Source organism: Triplophysa rosa, linkage group LG10, assembly GCF_024868665.1.
Source record: "Triplophysa rosa linkage group LG10, Trosa_1v2, whole genome shotgun sequence".
Taxonomy (NCBI): Eukaryota; Metazoa; Chordata; class Actinopteri; order Cypriniformes; family Nemacheilidae; genus Triplophysa; species Triplophysa rosa.
Genome location: NC_079899.1, coordinates 13,946,448 through 13,971,449, shown reverse-complemented (window position 1 = coordinate 13,971,449; position 25,002 = coordinate 13,946,448). Strand labels below are relative to the sequence as shown.

Genomic DNA, 25,002 nt, shown 5'->3' with positions numbered 1-25,002 from the left:
TCATGTGATGCTTATTTACCGTTTAGCCGTTATGCCGATCATTTTCATGACAATGTTTCTACGATCTTTGACTGATCGTAACCCACAGATGATTACACCACACTTTAACATCTGCCTTTTTCCTCTTTTATTGTTCTATTTGTCTTTTTAGAGCGCTATCATGGTGTAGCAGCGCCTACGTTTACATTAGTTTAGCGGGGAAGATCCCAGAGTTGCCAGATTTGCGTAAAAAAATCTGCAAATGGCCATTCAAAGCTTGCCGGAAAACCGCGAGCTTAGAAAAACTGAAATACTTGGCAACAGTAAAAGAGTCCTGGCAGATCGCAAGCCAGATAAATTGCGCACACAGGAAACCCCGCTGCATAGAAACCATTTTCTACTTTTGGACCTTTTTATAAATGTAGTGGAGTAAAAAGTATGATATTTGTCTTTCAAATGTAGTGAAGTTAAAGTACAAGTACTCAGAAATAATTACTCAATTACAGATACTCAATTGTACTTAAGTACAGTACTCAGGTAAATTTACTTTTCATCTGTACAAAGCAGCTGTACATGAGACACATTGACTACAAGCAAAACAATCAAAGTTGTACCTGCAAAAACAAGAAAAGGTTGAAAACACAGAAGACAGACACACCCACACACAAAACACTCCACACACACAACACGCACACGCACCAACACACACAGACACAGAGACACACACACACACGGATGCGCACGCACACACACACACACACACACACGTACGTACACAGACAAGTACGCACACACACACACGCTCAGTGAGAGCACACATTTAGGATAAAGGAGAGAGAAGCACAGGTCAAATATAACAGATAATAAATTCCTATATGCAATATTAATTAAGTAAAACTTTAAAATTCTAAAGCAGCCCCCCCGGTCAGGCAGATAGTGCAAAAACAGTATGCAAACGGTGGCGAGGAACCCAAAACTCTAATCGAGAAAAAAAACCTCAGGAGAACCCAGGCCCAACCAGGGGATTCCAGTTCCCCTCTGGCAAAAGCTGCTGCCTCTGCACAAGCTCCAGAGACTTGCACAACAAGGCTAAATAAAATAAATAAACTTAATAATAAAATAAATTATAGTTTAAGATTATCATTAATAATCTAATAGCATTTGAAATTTTGTGGTGAAGACATGTCAAGAGACCGCGTCCTTCTTTATCCAGCTCTATCATCTCAGCTCTTGTCAGGTCCCCACTTCCCATTCTCCGCTCTACCATCAGGTCAGGCCATGAACTGCATCCTGCTCGCTGTGGTAACCTTGGAACAATGAGACAAGACTGGCTGAGAGTAGAGTACTGTTCTGTACTCTTTGATGCAACAAGTACATCAGTTGTGTTTTTGGTTCCGGTTGATCTAACTAATGCAGCCTAAACCCTCTGAAGATTTATATTATGGAAGAGTAGTGTATGCAAGATTAAAAAGATGCGTCTTTAGTCTAGATTTAAACTGACAGAGTGTGTCTGCCTCCCGGACAGTGCAGGGAAGACTATTCCAAAGTTTAGGCGCTAGATAGGAAAAGGATCTACCACCTGCACTTGATTTTGAAATTCTAGGTATTACCAACTGACAGGACGCCTGAGAGCGTAATGCACGTGAAGGACTGTAATACAAAAGGAGTTCATTCAAGTACTGAGGAGCTAAACCATGTAAGGCTTTATAGGTAATAAGCAAGATTTTAAAGTTAACGCGATGCTTTATGAGGTACCAGTGCAAGTTACTAGAACCGCTAATATGTTCATACTTTTTGTCTGTAAGGAATGTAGCTGCCGGTTGACTGGATGTCCAAATAACGTGTTGTTTGTCGACATCTTTGATAATGCACGAAATGCAGGCAGGGCTGACTTTTAAATTTAACCAACTCCAAGCACCTGTACGCGGGCGCTATGCCGCAATACATTAAGGGCAGCGGACATGCATTGGGGACGGCAGGCCATGGTGGGCCAGCAGAGAAAACATTTTCACATAACAGCGTTTACGCCATATTCATTCTGCTGTGCGCTTCTCTCTCCCGCGCACACGGAGGTGCACACACAAAACAGTGTTTCTAAATTAGGAAGTCTGTCTTTTGATTTAATCGGATTTTGTTTAGAAGAAGCGCATAGCGACAAATCTAGCGACTTCTTGGATAAACCTTAGCTTTCATTCAGTGGGAAAATATCGCCAGTGCTGCCCCGCGAGCGCAAGGTCTCCGTTTCCCGGCAGGAAGAAGCAGCACCATACGACAGGTAACTCGTCAATAAAATGAGTACAAAACAGCGTTTCCAACAACCTGTCACTAGCCGGGTTTCCATCCAAAGTTGCCAATTTAGCTTATGCGCAAAATTGGAATATCGCATAAAACATTTGCGAATAAGCACCGTTTCCATCCAACTAGTCACTTCCTAATAAACTGGCACTAAATATCAGTAAGAAAAGTAAGAGAAGCCACTGAATATAATAGTTTTCATATATAATAATACTTGCGCAAACAGACGATTAGAAAACACAATAAATGCGCTGCTTTTGTGGATGTCTGCTGTTCGGGAAACATAGTCGTGCAGTTCTAAGAGGCAATTACAGAAATACTTGACGACTTTGCTCAGGCGTTTAAGAATGACCATCACAACATTTCTGATGCTGTGTCACAAGATCAGTACTCTGGTTAGTCAGGTTACGCCGTCTCATAGTGCAGTTACGTGAGTTTTTGGAGGAATTTATTCGGCAAATGCGTTTCCATCTCCTATTATTCGCATTAACCCTTTTTCGCAAAAATGAAAAACCACCTCAAGCGATCTTAAAAACTTTTTTGCGAATTAAGGGTTTTTAATTCAAAATTTGGCGTTTCCATCACTCGTATCTGATGCGAAACTTCAAAATACGAATAAAACCAGAGTGATGGAAACCCGCTTACTGTTATCGACTGTTTGGATATATAAATATGAACAAAGTTCGTCGGTAAATATGCACATGGTTACCATGAGGCTGTGTGAAAGAACAAATAGTCGAAATCACCGCTTTTTATTCTAAGTTGTTAGATGATGTCGCGTCATGAACTGACAACAGAAACTGAAAATATGTCAATGAGAACGATTTTATTGTTGTAAATATAATGAGTTGATATACCCTCGTGGCTGTCTTAAATCTTAAAAGATTAGAGGGTTTTTTTACATTTGGTGGTGTTTCCTTGCCAATTGTGAATTATTTTATATTGATATAATGTTGATCACTACTTATCTAATAATGAAGGCTAAATATTGGTAATCCACAGTGCTTTTACATACATCGCAAAATGTTTTTAAAAAAAAGATGTCATAATATATATGCTAAATAATACTTATAATACTTGTTAATGTCGTTTACTGTAACACATTACACGCTTACATAATAACGTGAGTCGAGAGGTGCTTGTTACACAAATAAAGTTTAACAAATGGACAAATTACTCTTGTAGTATAATCATTGACAAAGACCCGTTTAGTCTTTGAAAAAATGAAGATGGAAATATTTTAGAATTGCATTTAAGAATATTTTTAAAAACTTTCTGTAATTTATCTGAAGAAAGTTCTTATATTTTCTCTTAAGAACAGTTTTGTGAATCTGGCATGTTTGTGTTGAATTATGGAAGAATCTGATAGAACTGAATTAAAAGGTTGAGGTGTGGTAGTGTGTGCTCGAATATGCCAGTGAGTTACAGTATTCAGGGAAAGGTCTTAATATTGTTGTTGCTGGTCCAGGAAGGCCTTGTTGCAATCATGTGGTGTATATCCTGTATGATGGAGGATGTGTACAGGTGTTGATATTGTCCTTCAGGTTGTGATCATAGTTTGTAACTTGTCAATGTAATCCTGTAATCCTGAAACATAGAGGTGTTTCATACACATAGTACCCTAGGCTAATTTAAAACTTTATTGTGCGCATGTGTGTGTATGGGGGGGTCCATAACACACTTGTGCCCAGGGGCCTCTGAGTTCTTAATCCGGGCCTGACTGAGAGTAGCTGTCAAAGTCAACGGTAACTTTTTTTTGCACAACAAACTGACTCTTTGGTACGGAGCCCGTCTGGTCACCCCTCGGAGAAAAGAAAACAAGACCCGCAAATCCGTGGCCACAGTTTTGTAATTCGTTCCCTCAGTTTAAAAATCCGTGCTCTCGGATTAATAAACTGTACCCACAGTTTACCAAACCGTGCTCTCGGATTAATAAACTGTACCCACGAGTTTCCAATCCGTGCTCTCGGTTTTGTAAACCGTCCCCCCAGTTTTTGAAATCTGTACCCACGAATTCATAATCTGTGCCCACGCCGTTTTCGCAATCCGTTCGCACAGTTTTGCAAACTGTATCCTACTCGCGGAATTGAAGCCTCTGTCTGTCAACAGAACAAGCTCCTACAGGAACATTAACGAATATTGTATACTGTTTTATTTTAGATTATATTATAAATTGTCTTAATGTGTTTACACACGAGCGCGTGGCGCATATAAAGCATGCGTTCATTGTCGCGTTTCACTGGCATAAAGTTGGTTTGACATTAAACTTTCGATATTCGTGAATTTAGGGACCGTCTCTAAAGTTACATTCACATTAAAATATTTTTTTCCAACTTCAAAAGCATTTAAAAGGAAAGATTTATAGCCACAAAACTAGCTGTACAGTGTTCATGTGTGTGTCAGCTATTATGCACAATTTTTAGATTATTGAGTATTAAAATAAACCATCAAATAATATGCATAAAAGGTGTGTATTATATCTGACACACACATTAACACTGTACAGTTAGTCTTGTGGGTATAAATCATTCCCTTTAAATGCCATTGAAGTTGGAAACATGTATTTTAATGTGAATGTAACTTTAGAGACGGTCCCTAAATTCACGAATATCGAAAGTTTAATGTCAAACCAACTTTATGCCAGTGAAACGCGGCAATGAACGCATGCTTCATATGCGCCACGCGCTCGTGTGTAAACACATTAAGACAATTTATAATATAATCTAAAATAAAACAGTATACAATATTCGTTAATGTTCCTGTAGGAGCTTGTTCTGTTGACAGACAGAGGCTTCAATTCCGCGAGTAGGATACAGTTTGCAAAACTGTGCGAACGGATTGCGAAAGCGTGGGCACAGATTATGAATTCGTGGGTACAGATTTCAAAAACTGAGGGGACGGTTTACAAAACCGAGAGCACGGATTGGAAACTCGGGTACAGTTTATTAATCCGAGAGCACGGTTTTTTAAATTGAGGGAACGAATTACAAAACTGTGGCCACGGATTTGCCGGTCTTGCTTTCTTTTCTCCGAGGGGTGACCAGACGGGCTCCGTACTTTGGCCTATGAGTGACTGGCGAACATAAACGTCGCCATGCACGCGGCATTTCTGGACACCTGCTTGTCTGTCAGGTAATATGCATACAGTATAATCAATTTAAATCAAAATAAATTAATTAAGTAAAAAAGCAAATATTATTAAATACAAATACATCCGTGGAGGTTTCTACACTTTAAAGTTGATCACACATATTTTATGCCAAACGCCACAATGGGGCGCACTTCACCTGGTTAATTGTTTCCAAATAAGTAAATAAAATGAACACATTCATTCATTTATAATTTGCAATTAAAATATCTATATTTTTAAATCAAAAATTGACATTAAAATTGGTCATTATCTCAGCAAAAATATATGATGAACGCTACATTTAGCACTATGCTACTACTTTATGTCAGATGATAACTTAATCTCTGCTCTTTTTACGTTATCTTCGATCAGTAAAAAATATTTATTCTATTTTCTCCATGAAAGTAAGTTCTTGCACTGTTCACTGTGTGAAATCAGGTGAAATTAGATCCACGGTCAAACTCCAGATCCGCATAGTGCTCCAGATTCCGTCTTTTGAACGTGTCCCACTCGCTCCCTGATAGGAGAAAGTTTAGCCCTTCTCAAAAACAATAAGAACAGCACGACTCTTTGAACCACGAGGCGGGATGTCAAGATGTCAAGATGTTTGTCACCTGAATGCAGTGCACTACCAGGCACTTTAAACGGACCAGCAAACTAGCATTAGAACAACAACTGGATATCACCGCTGAAAATGCCTTTTTATAAAAGAACAGTGAAGTCTCGATGTCTGTGCAGGCTTACTAAAGAGGGATTGGAAGTCGGCGCTGGTGCTTGTGGTGTTTTTAATAGAGATTTATTTCCCTCCTTGGACGATGTGAACTGTAAAGCGTTGATCAACATACTCCATCAGTTATCCGATCTCTCGCATCACGCCTGCAGCATCTTTCAGGAGCTCCAGACTGAAGCAGCTGCCGTGGTCAGTAAGGCTTCTGCGCTGCAGTACAGGTTGGATTCTTTGCAGGAGACCGTAGCAGACCTTAACCATAAGAGGATAAAAATCCGTGAGTTGTTTACCTCGCATTCATTCAACCACAGTGCATGATTCCAAATCGGAATTCAGATTTCGGTCTATATGCATTGGCTGGAAGTGAATGTCTGAAGCTTGTTGCATTGTTATGGCACCTATGGTTGAGTATATACTTAGATGCATGTGCATTTTGAGCTCCCGTTGACTATTGGCCACTACCTTACTATCCTCAAAGGTAGAACTGCAGCTCCAGTTAGGAGAGAACTAAATGGAGGTTATTGGGGCAGATGAGGCGGCTGTGCCAATTACTGGTTGGCACCCTATTTAGTGAGTGGCATTCTCTGTATAAAAAGTGGATACAACTGGTTGTGATTTATTTTTCATATAGTGTAGACATAACGTGGTAATGCATTTGAACTCTAAATGAATAATTTGAGGTGAAATGGTGAATAGGTGGTCCTGGCTTCAACAAATGTGTCTCCTTTTCTCATTGTCTTCACATACTTCTGTACATCTCTGAGAGCAATATGTCTCGCCGATTCCCTGCAATGTTTTCACTTACAAAGAAAACAATGGGTGTTTTTACTGGCCCTGCATGCAGAGCTAAGCCGAGAGTAAGGTGAGCGCAGTGCAGGAAGCGGAGGATAAGTGGATACATGTGTGCTGCAGACATCCACTGAAAAAGATAGTGATTCTCTGTCTGGCGTGTGTTATGAAACAGCATCTGATGATAATGGTGTTTTATAAAATAATGGAAAAGAAAGTCCAGTGATCAGAGTTGTTTAACTTAAAGCCACAGAAATAAACATCAGTGTCAATAGTTAGGGATGCACCGAATGTTCGGCCACCGAAAATAGCAAAAAACGCAAGTTCGGTGTTCGGCCGAATGTGTGAAATGGCCGAATAAATTTTACCGAACATGACTCGTGATACGATCAAGCAGCAACCAGCGCAGAGAGAGACAGAGACACGCGTAGGCGCTTTATTACTGCCGCAAACATTTTGGCAGCGTGCGTGCGTGTGTGTGGAGCATTTTAAAGTGTCAGAGAAAGACACAGCACGGGACTTGCCGCACGGAAGTAAATTTCCGAATGAAAGCGTCTTTACCGGTCGGTAACTTTACTTCAGACGGAAACGGGCTGTCTGACAGTAGCCCGCCGCTCACATCCTTTGACATCATACAGTGGTCGCGTGCACACCGTTCCCTGTACTAAACAACTTGTCAAAGTATGTTCTGTGCACCTTCTGAGAGAACAGTCAGCTTTTGTGGGCGGGGTTTGGAGGAGAGACGTGAACTGAAATGGTTGTCAGTCAGCATCAGTCAGAATTGCTTGCATTGGGTGTTTTTTTTTCTCAAATCATTTTGCAATGTAGCCTATAATAATCCAACAGTTTTAGTTTATTCGTGTTTTTAGCTTATAGGCCTAATGTGGAATGACACTTTTTAATGAACTGTTTTGTTGTAGGGGTACAGAGTAACTTACGTTACATTCTTTTAGCAGACAGTTATAGGCCTAATTAATATAGGCTATTCATGATGGGAGAGGGCTCAATATTTTGTTTGAATTTACTGTTTTGCTCAATTTTATATAAGTTGTATTGTATTTTATTGAAAAGCAAGACAAATTATAAAAAGCACATTTTGACTATTCAGTTTGTGCAATAGTGAAAAAAATAGCTTAATAAATAGAAGAAATGCAAAAAACCATGTTCGGTGTTTGGTATTATTCGGCCTTCGGCCAAGTGTTTCACATCATGTTTGGCTTCGGCCAAGAATTTTCGTTTCGGTGCATCCCTATCAATAGTATGATATAAAGAACTCCGGGGAGAATATTCCCAGATGCTCATAGTCCCATTATGGACTAAGCTTTTAGTTTTAGAACTGAAAGTGTTATCTCAACATTGTTGACAATGAACCGTACTCATAGGTATTATTATAAAGTAATTCATTATCTTTCTTATCAAATTCTATCAAGGCTAAATTGTCAAAACTATATATGTTGGCATTAAAGGGATAGTTCACCCATAAATTAAAATTCTGTCATCTTTTACTCACCCTCAAGCTGTTCCAAACCTGTGTAAATTTTATTGTTCTATTGAACACAAAGATATTTGGAAGAATGTTTGTAACCAAACAGATCTGGGGCACTATAGACTTCCATAGTAGGGAAAAACTTCTATGGTAGTTAATGGTGCCCCAGAACTGTTTAGTTTCCCACATTCTTTAAAATATCTTCTTTAACAGAAAAAAACATTATACAGAACAACTTGAGGGTGAGTAAATGATGTCAGAATTTTCATTTTTGGGTGAACTATCACTTCAATTTTATATTTTATTTTTAAGTATTTATGTACTTATTGTATGTCAGTTGTCCTACAGTACTTCTCAAGGAAGATGAAGTGCATAGCTGAGATTTCCTTTAAGTAGCAACATATTATGCACAGACAATTTTCTGGCAAACACTTTTGAAAAGGTACTTTACAGCGATTCCATTCCAACTTCTTTACATTACAAAGAACCATTTATGAAACAGAAAGTCTCTTTGCATGGTAAATGTTCTTTATGAAATCAAAAATGAAGCTTTATGAAGCCAAAATTGGTTCTTTTATGGCGTCATGGAACACTTATTTTATTTGTATTTAATTCTGAGGTACAGCCCCATTTGCCAAGTATTCTGACAATAACAACTATAAAGCAAAATATAGTGTATTATTTACTGTTGGAACTGAAAATTATAAGCAACACACCCATGGTGTGGCTGCATGCAATCGAGCTGTTTTATTCCAACCCACTCCCCACTCACTCCCTCAGAGAGCAGCTCTAACCCATTCCTCAGAGTTTGTCTTGTGGGGGAAAGCATGTCGAAACCAGATGTTGGTCCAGCCCCCATGAATCCTTTCACTGACACTATTTGTTATCACAACAATACGAATACACACGAACATCACTTTTTAATTGTTGTCCCTAATGTTTGTTTACATTCTCCAAATCTTTCCAAATTCAACTCTCCTTTGCCTCCTCTGTTTTCACCAGATGGAATAAATATTGATCTGTTGTTTTTTTGCCTTTCTGCTGAGGTGGGGAATAATGGAATATGGCTGGAGAGCTTTGAGGTCGAAAGCTGGAGTCGTGATGATTGAATCTATTCCAATCCCTGAAAATCTGTTATCTGTTTAGAATCCTCTGAAGTCCATACTGAAGGAAACATTGCACGCTGAAACCTGAAATCTGGCCTGCAGAGGGTTGAATGCGTACGGTGTCCAAAATGGACTGAGCAAAAAGATATTTATGTGTCTTCACAAATGGGCCGTAATCGTATCAGGAATGCTTTCTTTCAATATTTTACTTCAGCAATAAACTGAGAAGGTTTAATTCTGAACTCAAATGACTTGCCAAAACTCTCCACAGGAATTGTTTTGAAAATACACACCAAGAGATGCTTATATATTCATTCTGGGGCATTGTAGATAATAATTTGCGAACTATGCAGTTGTTCTTGATGTTATTTGAAAGTAACCTGGATATCATGCAGTGTAAGGAGCTAAATTCTTGTTTTGATATATTCCCACACATTGACTCGTGATCACTCTGCAGTTTCTCCCATATGGGAAAGCTCTGCACTCTTGACTCTGTTGTGACATCATGTTGTTTAGACAGTTGTATCACATATCCCCCTCATCCAGACAATGGATGACTCACTGGGGCTGCTAAGTCCATCTTGGTGGGCTTGTGTTTCTATGACAGATTGTTTATGGACCCTTAGGACTTACTGTATTTCCTCTCTGCTGGTTGTGTTTGAAAACTAGGGGGACACTACATGGAAGTGGAAGAGGGATTATATTTTACACCAGTTTTCTATTGTTTTACTACTTTTCCATTTTACTGTAAATCTTACTCCCACCCCCAATTCTCAATACTATGTTTGTGCAAAGAAACTAAAATAAAATAAGTCATAATTTAATGTGATCGAATGATTTAAATAGTTTTAAATGGTAATGTAGCCTGTGTGTACATCATGGTTACATCTGAACAACGTTGGTAACCGAACAACGGCGAGACCCATTCACTTCTGTTGTACGGTCCCAGAACCAATGCAAGTCAATGGGTACGGCGTTCTTTGGTTGCCCGCATTTTTCAAAATATCTTCTTTTGTGTTCTGCAGAAGAAAGAAAGTCATACAGGTTTGAAATGACAATAGGGTGAGTAAATGATGACAGAATTTTGGGGTGAACTATCACTTTAAGCTAAATAATTAGAATTAAATTGTAAAAATAATAAAAATAATTTTGCCACAATGATATTAATAACATATACTGTATATGACTGTTATATTTCTTTGTGAGAAACACTATATGTTAAATAGGTTGGGTAGTATTTTTGTCTGCTCCATCAAGAAACCTCTCTCATGATTTAAAAAAAGTTTGATTTGTAATAAAAGAATTTATGAGTTGCTAAAAGCATACACACCGTAAAAGGTTCTAGTATGCTGGGAGTAGCTAATGTCTGGTGAGATTTTAACTTTATTTTTTCTCAAAGAATCTAATTTGACGGATTGAAAGAGGTCTAATATAATAATGATAATGGAAGGAGAGTAGCAGGTACGTCTTGCGTGGAGCTAAGAGTGATAAAGAAGTGTGATGCGATGGATGATGATGATCGAAGTGGAGTAATGCTGGTATGATTCCAGTTCCATCACTGATGCAAAGATGCATGTGAGTGTATCAGGTCAGGTCATAATGAGCCATAAAACTTCTCTGTTTAGACTGAAACCTGCACTTCTGTCTGCCTTTAGTGTCATTAGCCGACCGCTGTCGTGTTTTCCGCCCTATGGCGGCTCGGCCTTAACAATAGGTGCCTTGTGCTTGGATGCAGGGGCCCTGAACTTACATCCAGTTTGGCACTGAGAGCGGTGTAATTGAGGCACTTTGGTCATTGAGTTTATTTAGTCATGGAAGAGTTGGAGGAAAGGACTCATGGGTTCATGGCAACAGCCCACTGTGACCTGTGAAATACAGAGGTCGATGTTTTCATTGAGTTTGCTCGTCTTAGCCTTTGGGATTTTCAGTGTGGCTCTCGGTCTCTCTTGTTTTTAAGACTTCTGTATTTGGCTTCAGTCCAGGTTTCTGTGGGTTTTGTAAATTAACCAGAACAGAAGAAATGGCCAAGGCATTCTAAATTCTCTTTTACTGTGAGTTAAATATTTAATGGAATAGTTCGCCCGAAAAAATATGTTTTGTCATTTTTTAGTGACTGCATTCCTTAGACTTTATTTAATAATTCAGATTTTATTCTCAAAATATTTTGAGTTTATTTTTATTGCTTTGACTCATAATTTTGACTATTCCAGAGTATATCAACTTTATTTTCATAACTTTGACTTTATTCTCCTAATACAAAGTTAAAAAGATTGTGGAAGTACCTAATACAAAGTTAAAAAAAGTGGAATTAAATCGCTTTTGTCTAGATTTAAATTCAAATGCACCAAAAGAGTATCATAAATATAGTTTATATAGTATGTGCTGATTTCCAAATCTTCCAAATGTGAATTTATAAGATAGCAAACAGAAATGTATGGCCCACTTTTATTATTTACCTTTTCTACTTTTACGTCTTTGTTTCCTTTGTGGTCCCATTGCTCTAATTGCTATATTTTGGGAATTCCAAAAGTATTCCTGTAGGCTTCTACAGTATCTCTTCAAAATTGAATTGTAGGCATTGTTTTCCAAGCCGCATTATCTATGAATCTTTCTTCTCCAGTCTGTGGGTGTCTTCAGTGCAGATTACCCTTCACTTTGCCCTTCACATCACACTAATTAAAAGGTCTCGTGGGGATGTGGAGAAGTAGGTCAGAGTAGGATGAATATTTGGGAGGAAAAGAAATATGGAAAAATTTAGCACATTCCTAAATCCCTCAGTCGGCCAGCACATTCACACCTGGAAGCATGGAAACAAAGAAGCCCCCCATCTCAGTGCAGTCAGTTTGAGTTTTTCGCCAGTATTCTGCTCTAGAACGCACACACACACATTAAGATACAGTGCAGCCTGTGGTTCTCATCACAAAGTCAAATGTTGATATTAAAATTTGCAATAGTGGTACATTTTTGTGTGTTAGTCCATCAGCAGCAGCTTTTACATATCATAAATATGCTTTCAGCATTCAGCTCACCACACTGGAGGTCTTTGTCTTTGTTATTCATGTATCGCACTGTAGCAAATAAGAGATGTTTTAACAAAGGTTCTCTGACGCTGTTTCTTTACAGATAAGTTGCGTTCTACATGCAGGAGCAGGAACATGGTGAAGGTTGGCACACTGTATGTCAGTGCTGGCAGCAAAACAATAGCTGGTCAGACGCAGGGCCATTATCAACCGTTATTACAGAGGGTGGCATGAGACATGTTAAGTTCTCCCCATCCAAGCTTTTAGAAATAGTATATTACAGTATGCAAGAGTTGCTGTACGAAAAAATAGCCAGCTGCATTAAACATTGATGTAGGATGAAGGAGAAGTTTTTGTCAGCCCGACACTTTGGAAGCTATCTGCTTGAATCAGGGACGTGCACAGACATTTTGAGGGGCATGGGCTCAAGTGGGAAAAAAAGGGCACTTCTCATATTTGTTTTAATTTTTTCCAAACAAAATGTTAAATATATTAAAAACAACTTTTTTAAATCCCTCACACTCACCCAATTGTTTCATGTTGTTTCATTTTCCAACAATGTCTACAAAATAATCAGTTCACATAGAGACCATTCTCACCTAAAGGATTATTAGGAACACCTGTTCAATTTCTCATTAATGCAATTATCTAATCAACCAATCACATGGCAGTTGCTTCAATGCATTTAGGGGTGTGGTCCTGGTCAAGACAATCTCCTGAACTCCAAACTGAATGTCAGAATGGGAAAGAAAGGTGATTTAAGCAATTTTGAGCGTGGCATGGTTGTTGGTGCCAGACGGGCCGGTCTGAGTATTTCACAATCTGCTCAGTTACTGGGATTTTCACGCACAACCATTTCTAGGGTTTACAAAGAATGGTGTGAAAAGGGAAAAACATCCAGTATGCGGCAGTCCTGTGGGCGAAAATGCCTTGTTGATGCTAGAGGTCAGAGGAGAATGGGCCGACTGATTCAAGCTGATAGAAGAGCAACTTTGACTGAAATAACCACTCGTTACAACCGAGGTATGCAGCAAAGCATTTGTGAAGCCACAACACGCACAACCTTGAGGCAGATGGGCTACAACAGCAGAAGACCCCACCGGGTACCACTCATCTCCACTACAAATAGGAAAAAGAGGCTACAATTTGCACGAGCTCACCAAAATTGGACAGTTGAAGACTGGAAAAATGTTGCCTGGTCTGATGAGTCTCGATTTCTGTTGAGACATTCAAATGGTAGAGTCAGAATTTGGCGTAAACAGAATGAGAACATGGATCCATCATGCCTTGTTACCACTGTGCAGGCTGGTGGTGGTGGTGTAATGGTGTGGGGGATGTTTTCTTGGCACACTTTAGGCCCCTTAGTGCCAATTGGGCATCGTTTAAATGCCACGGCCTACCTGAGCATTGTTTCTGACCATGTCCATCCCTTTATGACCACCATGTACCCATCCTCTAATGGCTACTTCCAGCAGGATAATGCACCATGTCACAAAGCTCGAATCATTTCAAATTGGTTTCTTGAACATGACAATGAGTTCACTGTACTAGAATGGCCCCCACAGTCACCAGATCTCAACCCGATAGAACATCTTTGGGATGTGGTGGAACGGGAGCTTCGTGCCCTGGATGTGTATCCCACAAATCTCCATCAACTGCAAGATGCTATCCTATCAATATGGGCCAACATTTCTAAAGAATGCTTTCAGCACCTTGTTGAATCAATGCCACGTAGAATTAAGGCAGTTCTGAAGGCGAAAGGGGGTCAAACACCGTATTAGTATGGTGTTCCTAATAATCCTTTAGGTGAGTGATTGTCTTCCTTAGAATTCACTAATTTTATCACAAGAACAGGCAACAACAAAGGAAACTTTATGATTCATGTGTATGATTTCTGTGCTAAAGTTTCAAGTATATACATATAAACTATAAACTGATTTAAACCAATAAACTGTTTTAATTATTTTGGTGTTATTGGGACACCAACAATGACCTTCACACTAAACTGAAAAAGGCAGTTGGTGCTAATTTGTTATTTTTCATGACAAAAACCTGCAAAATTTATTAAAACACACTGCAAAAAATGATTGACAAAATACACAAATACAGCAGCTTAACTAATTATTATTATTATTAATAATATTATTATTGTTGTTATAATTACACTTACTGTACCATGCACACACACACTGATGGTGACAAGAACTTTGTTTCACATTTGAGGGAGGGCTGCTTAGATCTATCAGCATACACAACATATAAAATGGATAGTTATTAGATGAGGAGTCTGACATCAAACTTATCAAGTTATTGTTTAAGGCTGGACACTTAATGTACTGTTCAATTTTGAGATGTTGGTCTATTTTGTTTTCATGTCTATTCTTGCTCTAATGAAAAGGAAATATTCAAAATACACATTAAGGTGTTTGTTTTAAGCCTTCTATACCCTCGTCTGTTTGTTTGTAGATTTCTTCTAAATTAACCCAAAACAAGCTGCATATATATCTGAATATTTAAACATAACATTTCAAGGGAAAATACTCTTGATGTAAGTCATATTAACTAATAACTGGTGATATGCTTTAGTTTTTTTATCCTATTCATCTGCATTCATCCGCTTTCTTTTCTTTGCTTCCTCTGACAAAACCCTCTTTGGTTTTTTTGGCTGGCTCTGCCATGGTGATGTTTTGGTTCGTTTCGTCTTACTGTTAGCTCTGCTGTTCGCTAACTTCTCCCAGGCTAAGAGTAAAACGTGACGTATGCCGTAAAGCAGGGGGTTGTACCGGACCGAACACCAAAGTTACAAGTGCAATTTCAGCCGATAGGAGGCTGCTCAGGTAGCAACGGCAGTAAAATTCATCCAGTTAAAAGTTGACCTACCACCAAAAGTTTGACAAAAATACAGAATACTACAAAAAATATTTTATGAAGTGCAATATTTGTAATTTTGTATGTAACCAAATACCAACATATAAACAGTTTGCTTTACAATGCTGCATTCAAGAAAGATGTGATCTCTGTGATGACCGATGTAAAGCTGAAATAACAGCGATACAATCACTGCAGATTGACAGTAAGTAAGTGACAAAAATGTCCTCTATGATGTCTGTCTGCCAGGAGAAGCTTAAGAAGGATCTTATAACCACTGAAATACCTGCCAGTGGCAGCAGGAAGTACAAACCCGATTCCAAAAAAGTTGGGACACTGTACAAATTGTGAATAAAAACAGAATGCAATGATGTGGAAGTTTCAAATTTCAATATTTTATTCAGAATACAACATAGATGACATATCAAATGTTTAAACTGAGAGAATGTATCATTTTAAGGGAAAAATAAGTTGATTTTAAATTTCATGGCATCAACACATCTCAAAAAAGTTGGGACAAGGCCATGTTTACCACTGTGTGGCATCCCCTCTTCTTTTTATAACAGTCTGCAAACGTCTGGGGACTGAGGAGACAAGTTGCTCAAGTTTAGGAATAGGAATGTTGTCTTATTCTTGTCTAATACAGGCTTCTAGTTGCTCGACTGTCTTAGGTCTTCTTTGTCGCATCTTCCTCTTTATGATGCGCCAAATGTTTTCTATGGGTGAAAGATCTGGACTGCAGGCTGGCCATTTCAGTACCCGGATCCTTCTTCTACGCAGCCATGATGTTGTAATTGATGCAGTATGTGGTCTGGCATTGTCATGTTGGAAAATGCAAGGTCTTCCCTGAAAGAGACGACGTCTGGATGGGAGCATATGTTGTTCTAGAACTTGGATATACCTTTCAGCATTGATGGTGCCTTTCCAGATGTGTAAGCTGCCCATGCCACACGCACTCATGCAACCCCATACCATCAGAGATGCAGGCTTCTGAACTGAGCGCTGATAACAACTTGGGTTGTCCTTGTCCTCTTTAGTCCGGATGACATGGCGTCCCAGTTTTCCAAAAAGAACTTCAAATTTTGATTCGTCTGACCACAGAACAGTTTTCCACTTTGCCACAGTCCATTTTAAATGAGCCTTGGCCCAGAGAAAACGCCTGCGCTTCTGGATCATGTTTAGATATGGCTTCTTTTTTGACCTATAGAGTTTTAGCCGGCAACGGCGAATGGCACGGTGGATTGTGTTCACCGACAGTGTTTTCTGGAAGTATTCCTGAGCCCATGTTGTGATTTCCATTACAGTAGCATTCCTGTATGTGATGCAGTGCCGTCTAAGGGCCCGAAGATCACGGGCATCCAGTATGGTTTTCCGGCCTTGACCCTTACGCACAGAGATTGTTCCAGATTCTCTGAATCTTTGGATGATATTATGCACTGTAGATGATGATAACTTCAAACTCTTTGCAATTTTTCTCTGAGAAACTCCTTTCTGATATTGCTCCATTTTTCGCCGCAGCATTGGGTGAATTGGTGATCCTCTGCCCATCTTGACTTCTGAGAGACACTGCCACTCCGAGAGCCTCTTTTTATACCCAATCATGTTGCCAATTGACCTAATAAGTTGCAAATTGGTCCTCCAGCTGTTCCTTATATGTACATTTAACTTTTCCGGCCTCTTATTGCTACCTGTCCCAACTTTTTTGGAATGTGTAGCTCTCATGAAATCCAAAATGAGCCAATATTTGGCATGACATTTCAAAATGTCTCACTTTCAACATTTGATATGTTATCTATATTCTATTGTGAATAAAATATAAGTTTATGAGATTCGTAAATTATTGCATTCCTTTTTTATTCACAATTTGTACAGTGTCCCAACTTTTTTGGAATCGGGTTTGTAGAATAAACATGCTTCAAGTTGAATAAGTACATTCAGCCCTTCGTGGGGTTAAAGTTACAGCATCTGATTGGTCAAACATATCTCTGACCTCATTTTGGACCATCATTTAAATTATTTCTTTGCTCGAATATAAAAAAGACAATAACTCTTCAAAAAATATATACCCGATGGTTTTTGTTAATCTTTTTATTAAGATGCACAGCATTTTCCAAGGTGCATACAAAAACAACTCAGATTGCTTAAGTCATTATTTAATGTCATTAAACTAGGTCAGAATTACCTAAAATCCTTTTGTCTCTCGTGAATTGTCTTTGTTTCAGTTACTGGGCTTCTTCTTATAAATGATGCTGTAGGTGTTTGTGTGGGTCCCATCTGATTGTTTGAGGAGCTGCACAATAAAGAGATGAGGGTATGGATCTTAAAGGAATAGTTCACCTTCAAAATGAAAGTTCTGTCATCATTTACTCACCCTGTTGTCATTTTAAATCTCTGTGATTTTCTTTCTTCAGCAAAACCAAAAGAAGATATTTAGTAAAATGTTTGTAACCAATAACTGTTGGTCCCCATTGACTTCTATTGTATGGACACAAAACTCATGCAAGTCAATGGTGACATTTTTCAAAATATCTGCACAAGAAAGAAAGTCATACAGGCTTGAGATGACAAGAGGGCGTGTAAATAATGACAGAATTTTTATTTTGAAGGTGAACTATTCCTCTAAGAATTTAGTTTTTGCTCTTTTCTTCAATATACTGTAGATCAAGCTAATATGATGAATAAATCAATGTTTTACAGCATGTTACAGAGACAAAAAGGCAATGTGTAAACATTACAAATTTACCAGCAAAGTCTCAAGTTAAAATAATATGAAATATATATTATTAAAAAAATGTGCAAGTAATGCATTGTAAGGTGGTAAATCACCTTATACAGTAGGGTGACCATACGTGCCATCTTTCCCGGACACGTCCTCTGGAGGTCGCGTTTGTCCACTGCATACGTCATTGAGTTATAAAATTAACTTTTTTTTTTAAGACGTAGGCTATAATCATTGTAGTTTTATTCTTTCTTTGAAATATAACGGTTGCTTTTCTGCAATAAAACCTCAAATAAAAAACTTTGATGATGTATGCGACCTCCGGAGGACGCACCCGAAATCCTGGCCAGGACGTGTTCGGGAAAAATGGCATATATGGTCACCCTATTATACACAAATGTGACATTAAATACTAATTTAAACCGATTCAGATACTGATTATTCTGTGTTACCAACAAGAGCTGTTTAAATTCCTTTCAGGCCTTTATCTGTGTCTGTCACGTGAGAAAACTAAACGAAACTTCCATTCAAGGCCCTCTTGCATTTTTGCACGAAAACAAACAGAACAGCCAAGAGAAGCAAGAACACGTATGTTGGGTGAAAGCAGGGCTAACAGGGTAAATGTGTCAGCTAGGGTCATCAGCAAAGGTCCAACGGTTTTAGAAATTCCCCTTAATGTGGTTTCAATGGCTTATTAGCTTTCCACGGCCATATAACCAGACTTTATTGTTGAAATATGTGACTCTACCACTGTTGCTGCTCCCTTTTTCCGATTTAAATCTAATTGAAAACATCTGATTCTGGGGTTGTTTAGAGCTGGTTTAGTGAGGAAAGCACAGCTTTCAAAATACCTCCCACATTAATCTGTTGGAATGTGTATGGGAAGGAGTGATTTCAATTCTAGTGGTTTATTTGGGTGGAGTCGAACAGCTCATAAGTAAAACCACAGTTGTGGCCTTTTGGAGGAGATTGCATTTCCATTTCATGTTGATTACTTTGCAATGAGAGAAAGATAGAGACAGAGATTCCAATAGAAGTCATAGAAAACCATGAACTTTGAAAATGTGAATTAAAATAAAACAACATTTTTTTTCTTGTTTATAGACCGTTTCATCGGATGCGCACGCCTAGACTGCAGTTAACTTCCGGTCTGTGTTTGGCTAGTGTCTAGTAATATAACTATTTATATTTTATTTAATTTATGTTCATATTAATTTATATTATTATTCTGTTGTGTAATAATTGTATTAAATAAACGATTTGTTGCATTTTGTTATATGTTCATTTTATTAAATAAACAATTTGTTGAATTGTAGTTTGGTCGCATTTAAAGAAACCGTATGGTACATTGACATCTAGCAGTTGAGCTTGATATCGCAGGCTAAATTCAAAATACTGGAGAGACAAGTTTAGCAAAGTAACGGTTTCTTTTGCTTGTTATCAGAAATAATCTACAGGCACTCTATTGTTTGTGAATGTGTACCGGAAGTTAAGGGCAGTCCACGAACGCGCGTATGCACAGTAACGTTTGTTCATGTTGTCACTTTGAAACCGTCTATAATGAAAAATTCTTGGCTAAATGAAAGTTTGCTGTTGTCAAAACTAAAGTCAAACTGTTGCCCAGTAATCTTGTCTCGTGTGCAATTTCAAACCATAGGAAAAAAATCATTTGATTAATAAGTTCAAGGGCACTGCATCACTTCTACACTCAGGGGTTTACACTCCCCTTGAGGAAAATGTGGAACAAAACAGCTTTAAGGAAGTCTAGTGTAAACAGGAAGGTAGCCAAGCGTGTCCGATAAGCTTCTCTATCAGATCTCTTAGCATCTTGGTGGTTCGCTTCACTTATTTTATTATGCTTTGTCTGCTCGTTTTTGAATTGAAGGCATATATGTCATTATGAGTAATGTCTGCATGTTAGAAATGTAATGATCTTGAGTTAGTACTTGAGTGGCGTTAACACGTTTTGTAATCGGATACACATTTAAGTATTTTCCTTTTGGCCAAGTCTGTAAAATGATTGGATTCATAGTGCCCTCTTGTGGTTGAAATATGCTCCCTCCCTCACTGTCATGTGTCCCTGATGCTCACAACAATTAAAATGAAGTCAGTGTGAATTAATATGGCGTACTGTTGTTTGGCACTCTACAAAATTCTGACATAAAACTTGGAGCTGCCTTCAGTGAAGGTTTTAGGGTCAGTCTGTAGCATCCAGATTAATGCCATGTAAAATCTAAAACCACTCTGGAGCATTTGGGTTGCTGTGCGATTTCAAAGCTCGTTTGGAAAACGTTTGACTAAAGGCGAACCCATTGTGCCAACTGGCAGACGTGCGCTCGCCATATCAAACATTTTCTCTTTGGTGGCGATTCCAGTATGGGTCAACGGTAGGAACACACGACCCAAGAAACTTTCCACACACAAGGAAAACGACGGATTAATGTGATTTTGTGTTTGATGGCTTCATATAAATAGACATTTAATTACACTTGATGGCACAAGATTTATGAATCACATAAATCATCTTTTCTCAGTGGTATTTGGTCCCATTAACATTTTTTTATATTTCAAGAGAGATACATTTAAAGAGGTACTCTTATTTTATAAATGTTAATAATAAAATGTAGGATTCATAAATGATAATTTATGTCATTTCGAACCTGTTTGACTTTCTTCCGTAGAACACAAATGAAGATATTTTGAAGAATGTTGTTAACTGGCCCCCATTCACCTGCATTGGTTTTGTGTCGATACAATAAAAGTGAATGGGTGCCGGCGCTGTTCCTTTACTGACTTTCTTCAAGATATCTTCTTTTGTGTTCTGCGGAAGCCATACAGGTTTGAAATAAAACTACTTTGTAATATGTGACCCTGGACAACAAAACCAGTCTTATGGGTCAATTTTTCGATATTGAGATTTTTACATAATCTGAAATCTGAATAAATAAACTTTCTATAGATATATGAGTTGTTAGAATAGGACAATATCTGGATTAGATACAACCGTTTAAAACTCAGGAATCTGAGAGCGCAAAAAAATCAAAATATTGAGAAAATCGCCTTTGAAATGGTTAATCAGGGGCACTGTGGCAGACCATCCAATCACAAAAATAAAGTTTTTATATATTTAAGGTAGGACATTTACTAAATATCTTCATGGAACATGATCTTTACTTAATATCCTAATGATTTTTGGCATAAAAGAAAAATCGATAATTTTGACCCACACAATGTATTTTTGTCTTTTACTAAAAATGTCCCCGTGCTACTTAAGACTGGTTTTGTGATCCAGGGTCACATATTGTAATATTAGATTACATTTATATAAACCTGTACTATACAGCTACTTCTTCAATTGACTATCATTCTGTCTCATAGTCCATAGTGTTGTTAAGAGTCTTTCCCCTGTCAACTATAATAAACTCAAAAGCGATTAATCTATTTATAGTGCGTGAACCACACTGAATGTAACCTCAGAAGAGGAGACATGCTTCTCAGCCTTAAACATATGAAGTTTAATATCACTTAAATGTATTTTATTTGAGCAGTGTAACACACCATATGGGTCGAGAGTTTATTTTGCCCTTCCTCCAACTAAAAGAAGAGGGTTCAGAAGTCCTCCTGCACATGAGCGTTCTCGCCCACATACACAAACACTCACTGACGCCAACGCAACAACGTGTCACAGCTGGGGAGCGAAGGAAGTTCCCCACTTTGAGTCCAGAGTTGTCGTTAGGATTTCCTGAGAGTGCACATTTGCTTGTTTGGACACAGATGACAGAGAATAATGTCGTTTTGAAGACACTTTGAAAAGCGGCATTGCTTCCAGAGGGCGTACAGATGCGTTCGATGTAATTCTCTGAAACATGGATGTTACAGGACACGCCCTCAGTCTTTGCAAACATGTTTATAAATCCACGTTGGAGTAATCTAAGCTGCGGTTTGCATTCCGTGAGGCGATGTGGGGCATTTGGAAAGGTGCCTGACTCTTCAGTTCAAATCAGGCTCTGGGGAAATGAGTTGGCTGGAGATGTGGGGAGAGAAGAACTTTCTGAGGTCCAGAGGGGAGTGTGTAGAGGGCAAGACTCGCCCTGTACCTCGAGCCTTTAGCGCTCTGGGTCTTTCCTCTCGGTCCGAGCAGCGTGGAAGGTTCTTTCCTTGCCACAGAGAGCAGTTGGATACTGATGAAGACTATGATGAGTGGGTCTACGCGCCTCTCCGTTGCCGAGGTAAGCAGTCGGATATTGTGAGAATAGTCATCGCAGATAATGTTACTTTATGCTGTTGTTGCAATTAAGCTTTCGGGGCTTGTTTAAAGGGATCATGCATGCAAAATAAAACATTTGGTTACCCTCAAGTTGTTCTAAACCTGTATATGACTGTTTCTAATGTGGAACACAAAAAAAGGTATTTTGAGAAATGTCTCAGTGGTTTTGTGTCCATACAGTTGAAGTCAGTGGGGGCCTATGTTGTTTGGTTACCAACATTCTTCAAAATGTTGTCTTTTGTGTTCTGAAGAAGAAAGAAAGTCAGACAGGTTTGAAATTACTTAAGGGGGGAAAATAATGAAAGTATTTTCATTTTTGAGAGGAACTATTCCTTTAACTGTTTTATAGGTTGTTAAATGAGTAGTTCACCTTTAAAATGAAAATCCTGTCATCATTTACTCTTGTCATTTCAAACCTGTATGACTTTCTTTCTTCTGCAGAACACAAAAGAAGATATTTTGAACAATGTTGGTAACAAAACAGCACAGCCCCCCATTCACTTCTATTGTAACCAATGCAAGTGAATGGGGGGCTGTTAACATCATTCTTCAAAATATCTACTTTTGTGTTCCGCGGAAGAGCAACGTTCTTCAAAATATCTTCTTTTGTGTTCTGCGGAAGAGCAACGTTCTTCAAAATATCTTCTTTTGTGGTCTGCGGAAGAAAGTCATACAGGTGAGTGTGAGTAAATGATGACAGAATTTTCATTTTGAAGGTGAACTACTCCTTTAAAGGGACAGTTCACCCAAAATAAATTCTGTCTTCATTTACTCACCCTCGAGTTTTTCCAAATCTCTATGATTTTTTTGTTCTTTGAACACAGAGAAAGATATTTGGAAGAATGCTTGTAACCAAACAGTTCTCGGTCACAATTGCCTAGCATAGTAGGAAAAATTACAATGGTAGTATAAAAGTGCCCCAGAACTGCTTTCCTACATTCTTCAAAATATTTTCTTTTGTGTTCAACAGAACAAAGGATTTTTTCCTACTGTGGTAGTCAATGGTGGTCAGAATTTTCATTTTTGGGTGAACTGTCCCTTTAATAATGAAGGTTTTGGAGAACTCGGGGCTTGTTTAAAGGGATATGTGGTTTTATTTACCTTGAAGTACTAAAGGATTTATAGACGTTCAAGTTCAACCGCTATTTTAGTAGAATTGACAGTGGGCTTAATTTTGGTTGTTTGGTTATTGATAAATGAGGCTCATAAAGTGTAACTGTAGTTTTGCTATCACAACTGACTGTACGTGACATAATATGAGTCAAAGCATGATTTGTGTTTTGCTTATTTTGGCTATTAGTCGAAGCATTAGCAGTCGATGACAACATCGGACAATGACCTCGGCGTGAGCCATTGTTGTTATTACAAACAATCGAGTCTAGGGGATTTAACTATATTTAACTTGTTGTGTGTCAAAAGCCAACAACCGCTGAACTGCTGACAGCCGCGTAAAGAACAATCAGCAGAACTACAGCTGGGGATGAAGTAAAGATCGAGTTGATATCTCTCTCTCTCCTGCAATCTCTTCACCACTCAGTCCTTTGTCCTGTCGTAACGTTAGTCCGTGAATCGCCAGTAGTCTGCAGAGATTGGGTAGCGCTTTCCCAGGACGCATGAGCTGGCATGCTTCCACTGTGTATACGTGTGTGAGCGAGAAAGAGAGAGAGGGAAGGGGTTAGAGATAGTGTCTATAAACCTGAGTGTTTCTGCTCGGGTGGAGAGGAGGGGGGCTCCAACCGGGACACTGGGCTGCGTGAGGGCACGGCTTCTTAAAACTTACTGACACACTTCCCAAACACCAACACACACCGGGAGAAAGAGGAGACCATGTTCTGTGTGAGAGGTAAGTTTTGCAACTTCTTAAAGTCTCAAATAAACATAAGTTAGTGCAATGTCAGTGTGTAACAGGAGCCGTGATGGAGCACAAAGGGAGGGTATCGGAGCCCGGCTGTTTGTTAAAGGTCCTGCTCGGTTTCAAAGCGCTCTTTTCCTCTGATTCCTTTGTTTTCACGCTGGGACGAGGAGCGAGTAGGAATCTGACAGAAATGTTAGGCGACTGTGACGGGAGTTGTGATGTGATGAGGAGAGTTGTTTATACTGGAGGATCTCGCTCATGTGAGCTCTGAGACTTTGCTGAAGCTGTGATTACATGGCAAATTTCTTTTTAAAAATGCAAGTTTGGATTGAAAGTGTCCTTTTCTGTGGATTTTGGCTCTGTTTTTGGCAAGTTTATTTGCTCTTTAAAATTCTGACGACTCATGAAGGCTCATTGTTGTCAGTATATGTGATCTCTGCAAAGCTAGATTTTGGCATCTTGTGGTACTGTTTTTGGCTTGTAGAGGTTTTTTTTGTGTGTTTCTTTTAAAGAACTGTCACTTGAATGATGATTTATGTTTTGAATGTTGCATTATCTCACTATAATAGAGGAGCACAATGTCCTTTTGTTGCTGTGTGTGTCAAACAAACTTTGTATTACTACAGTACAGTAGTTTGTTTTGGATGGATGCTCAGGTGGCTTTTGTTCTTGTTCTCTCTCTCTCTCTCTCTCTCTCTCTCTGTTTCTCTCTCTCTCTGTTTCTCTCTCTCTCTGTTTCTCTCTCTCTCTCTCTCTCTCTC

The 25,002-nt window shown here is 38.7% G+C and overlaps 1 protein-coding gene across 5 annotated transcripts in view; it reads left to right on the top strand.

Annotated features, from left to right (window-relative positions):
• Positions 1-5,989: 5,989 nt before the first annotated feature.
• The window catches only part of nhsl1a (NHS-like 1a), a 54,605-nt gene continuing 35,592 nt past the window's right edge, over positions 5,990-25,002 (top strand). Inside the window, exon 1 of one of the 5 annotated variants that reach the window (XM_057343854.1) lies at positions 5,990-6,408. In XM_057343854.1, coding sequence (XP_057199837.1) covers positions 6,099-6,408 — 310 coding nt within the window. In that variant the 5' untranslated portion in view covers positions 5,990-6,098. Of the gene's footprint in view, positions 6,409-21,842; positions 22,349-24,109; positions 24,230-25,002 lie in introns of those variants that run through there. The other 4 variants (XM_057343846.1, XM_057343847.1, XM_057343850.1 and 1 more) reach the window with 4 other exon arrangements.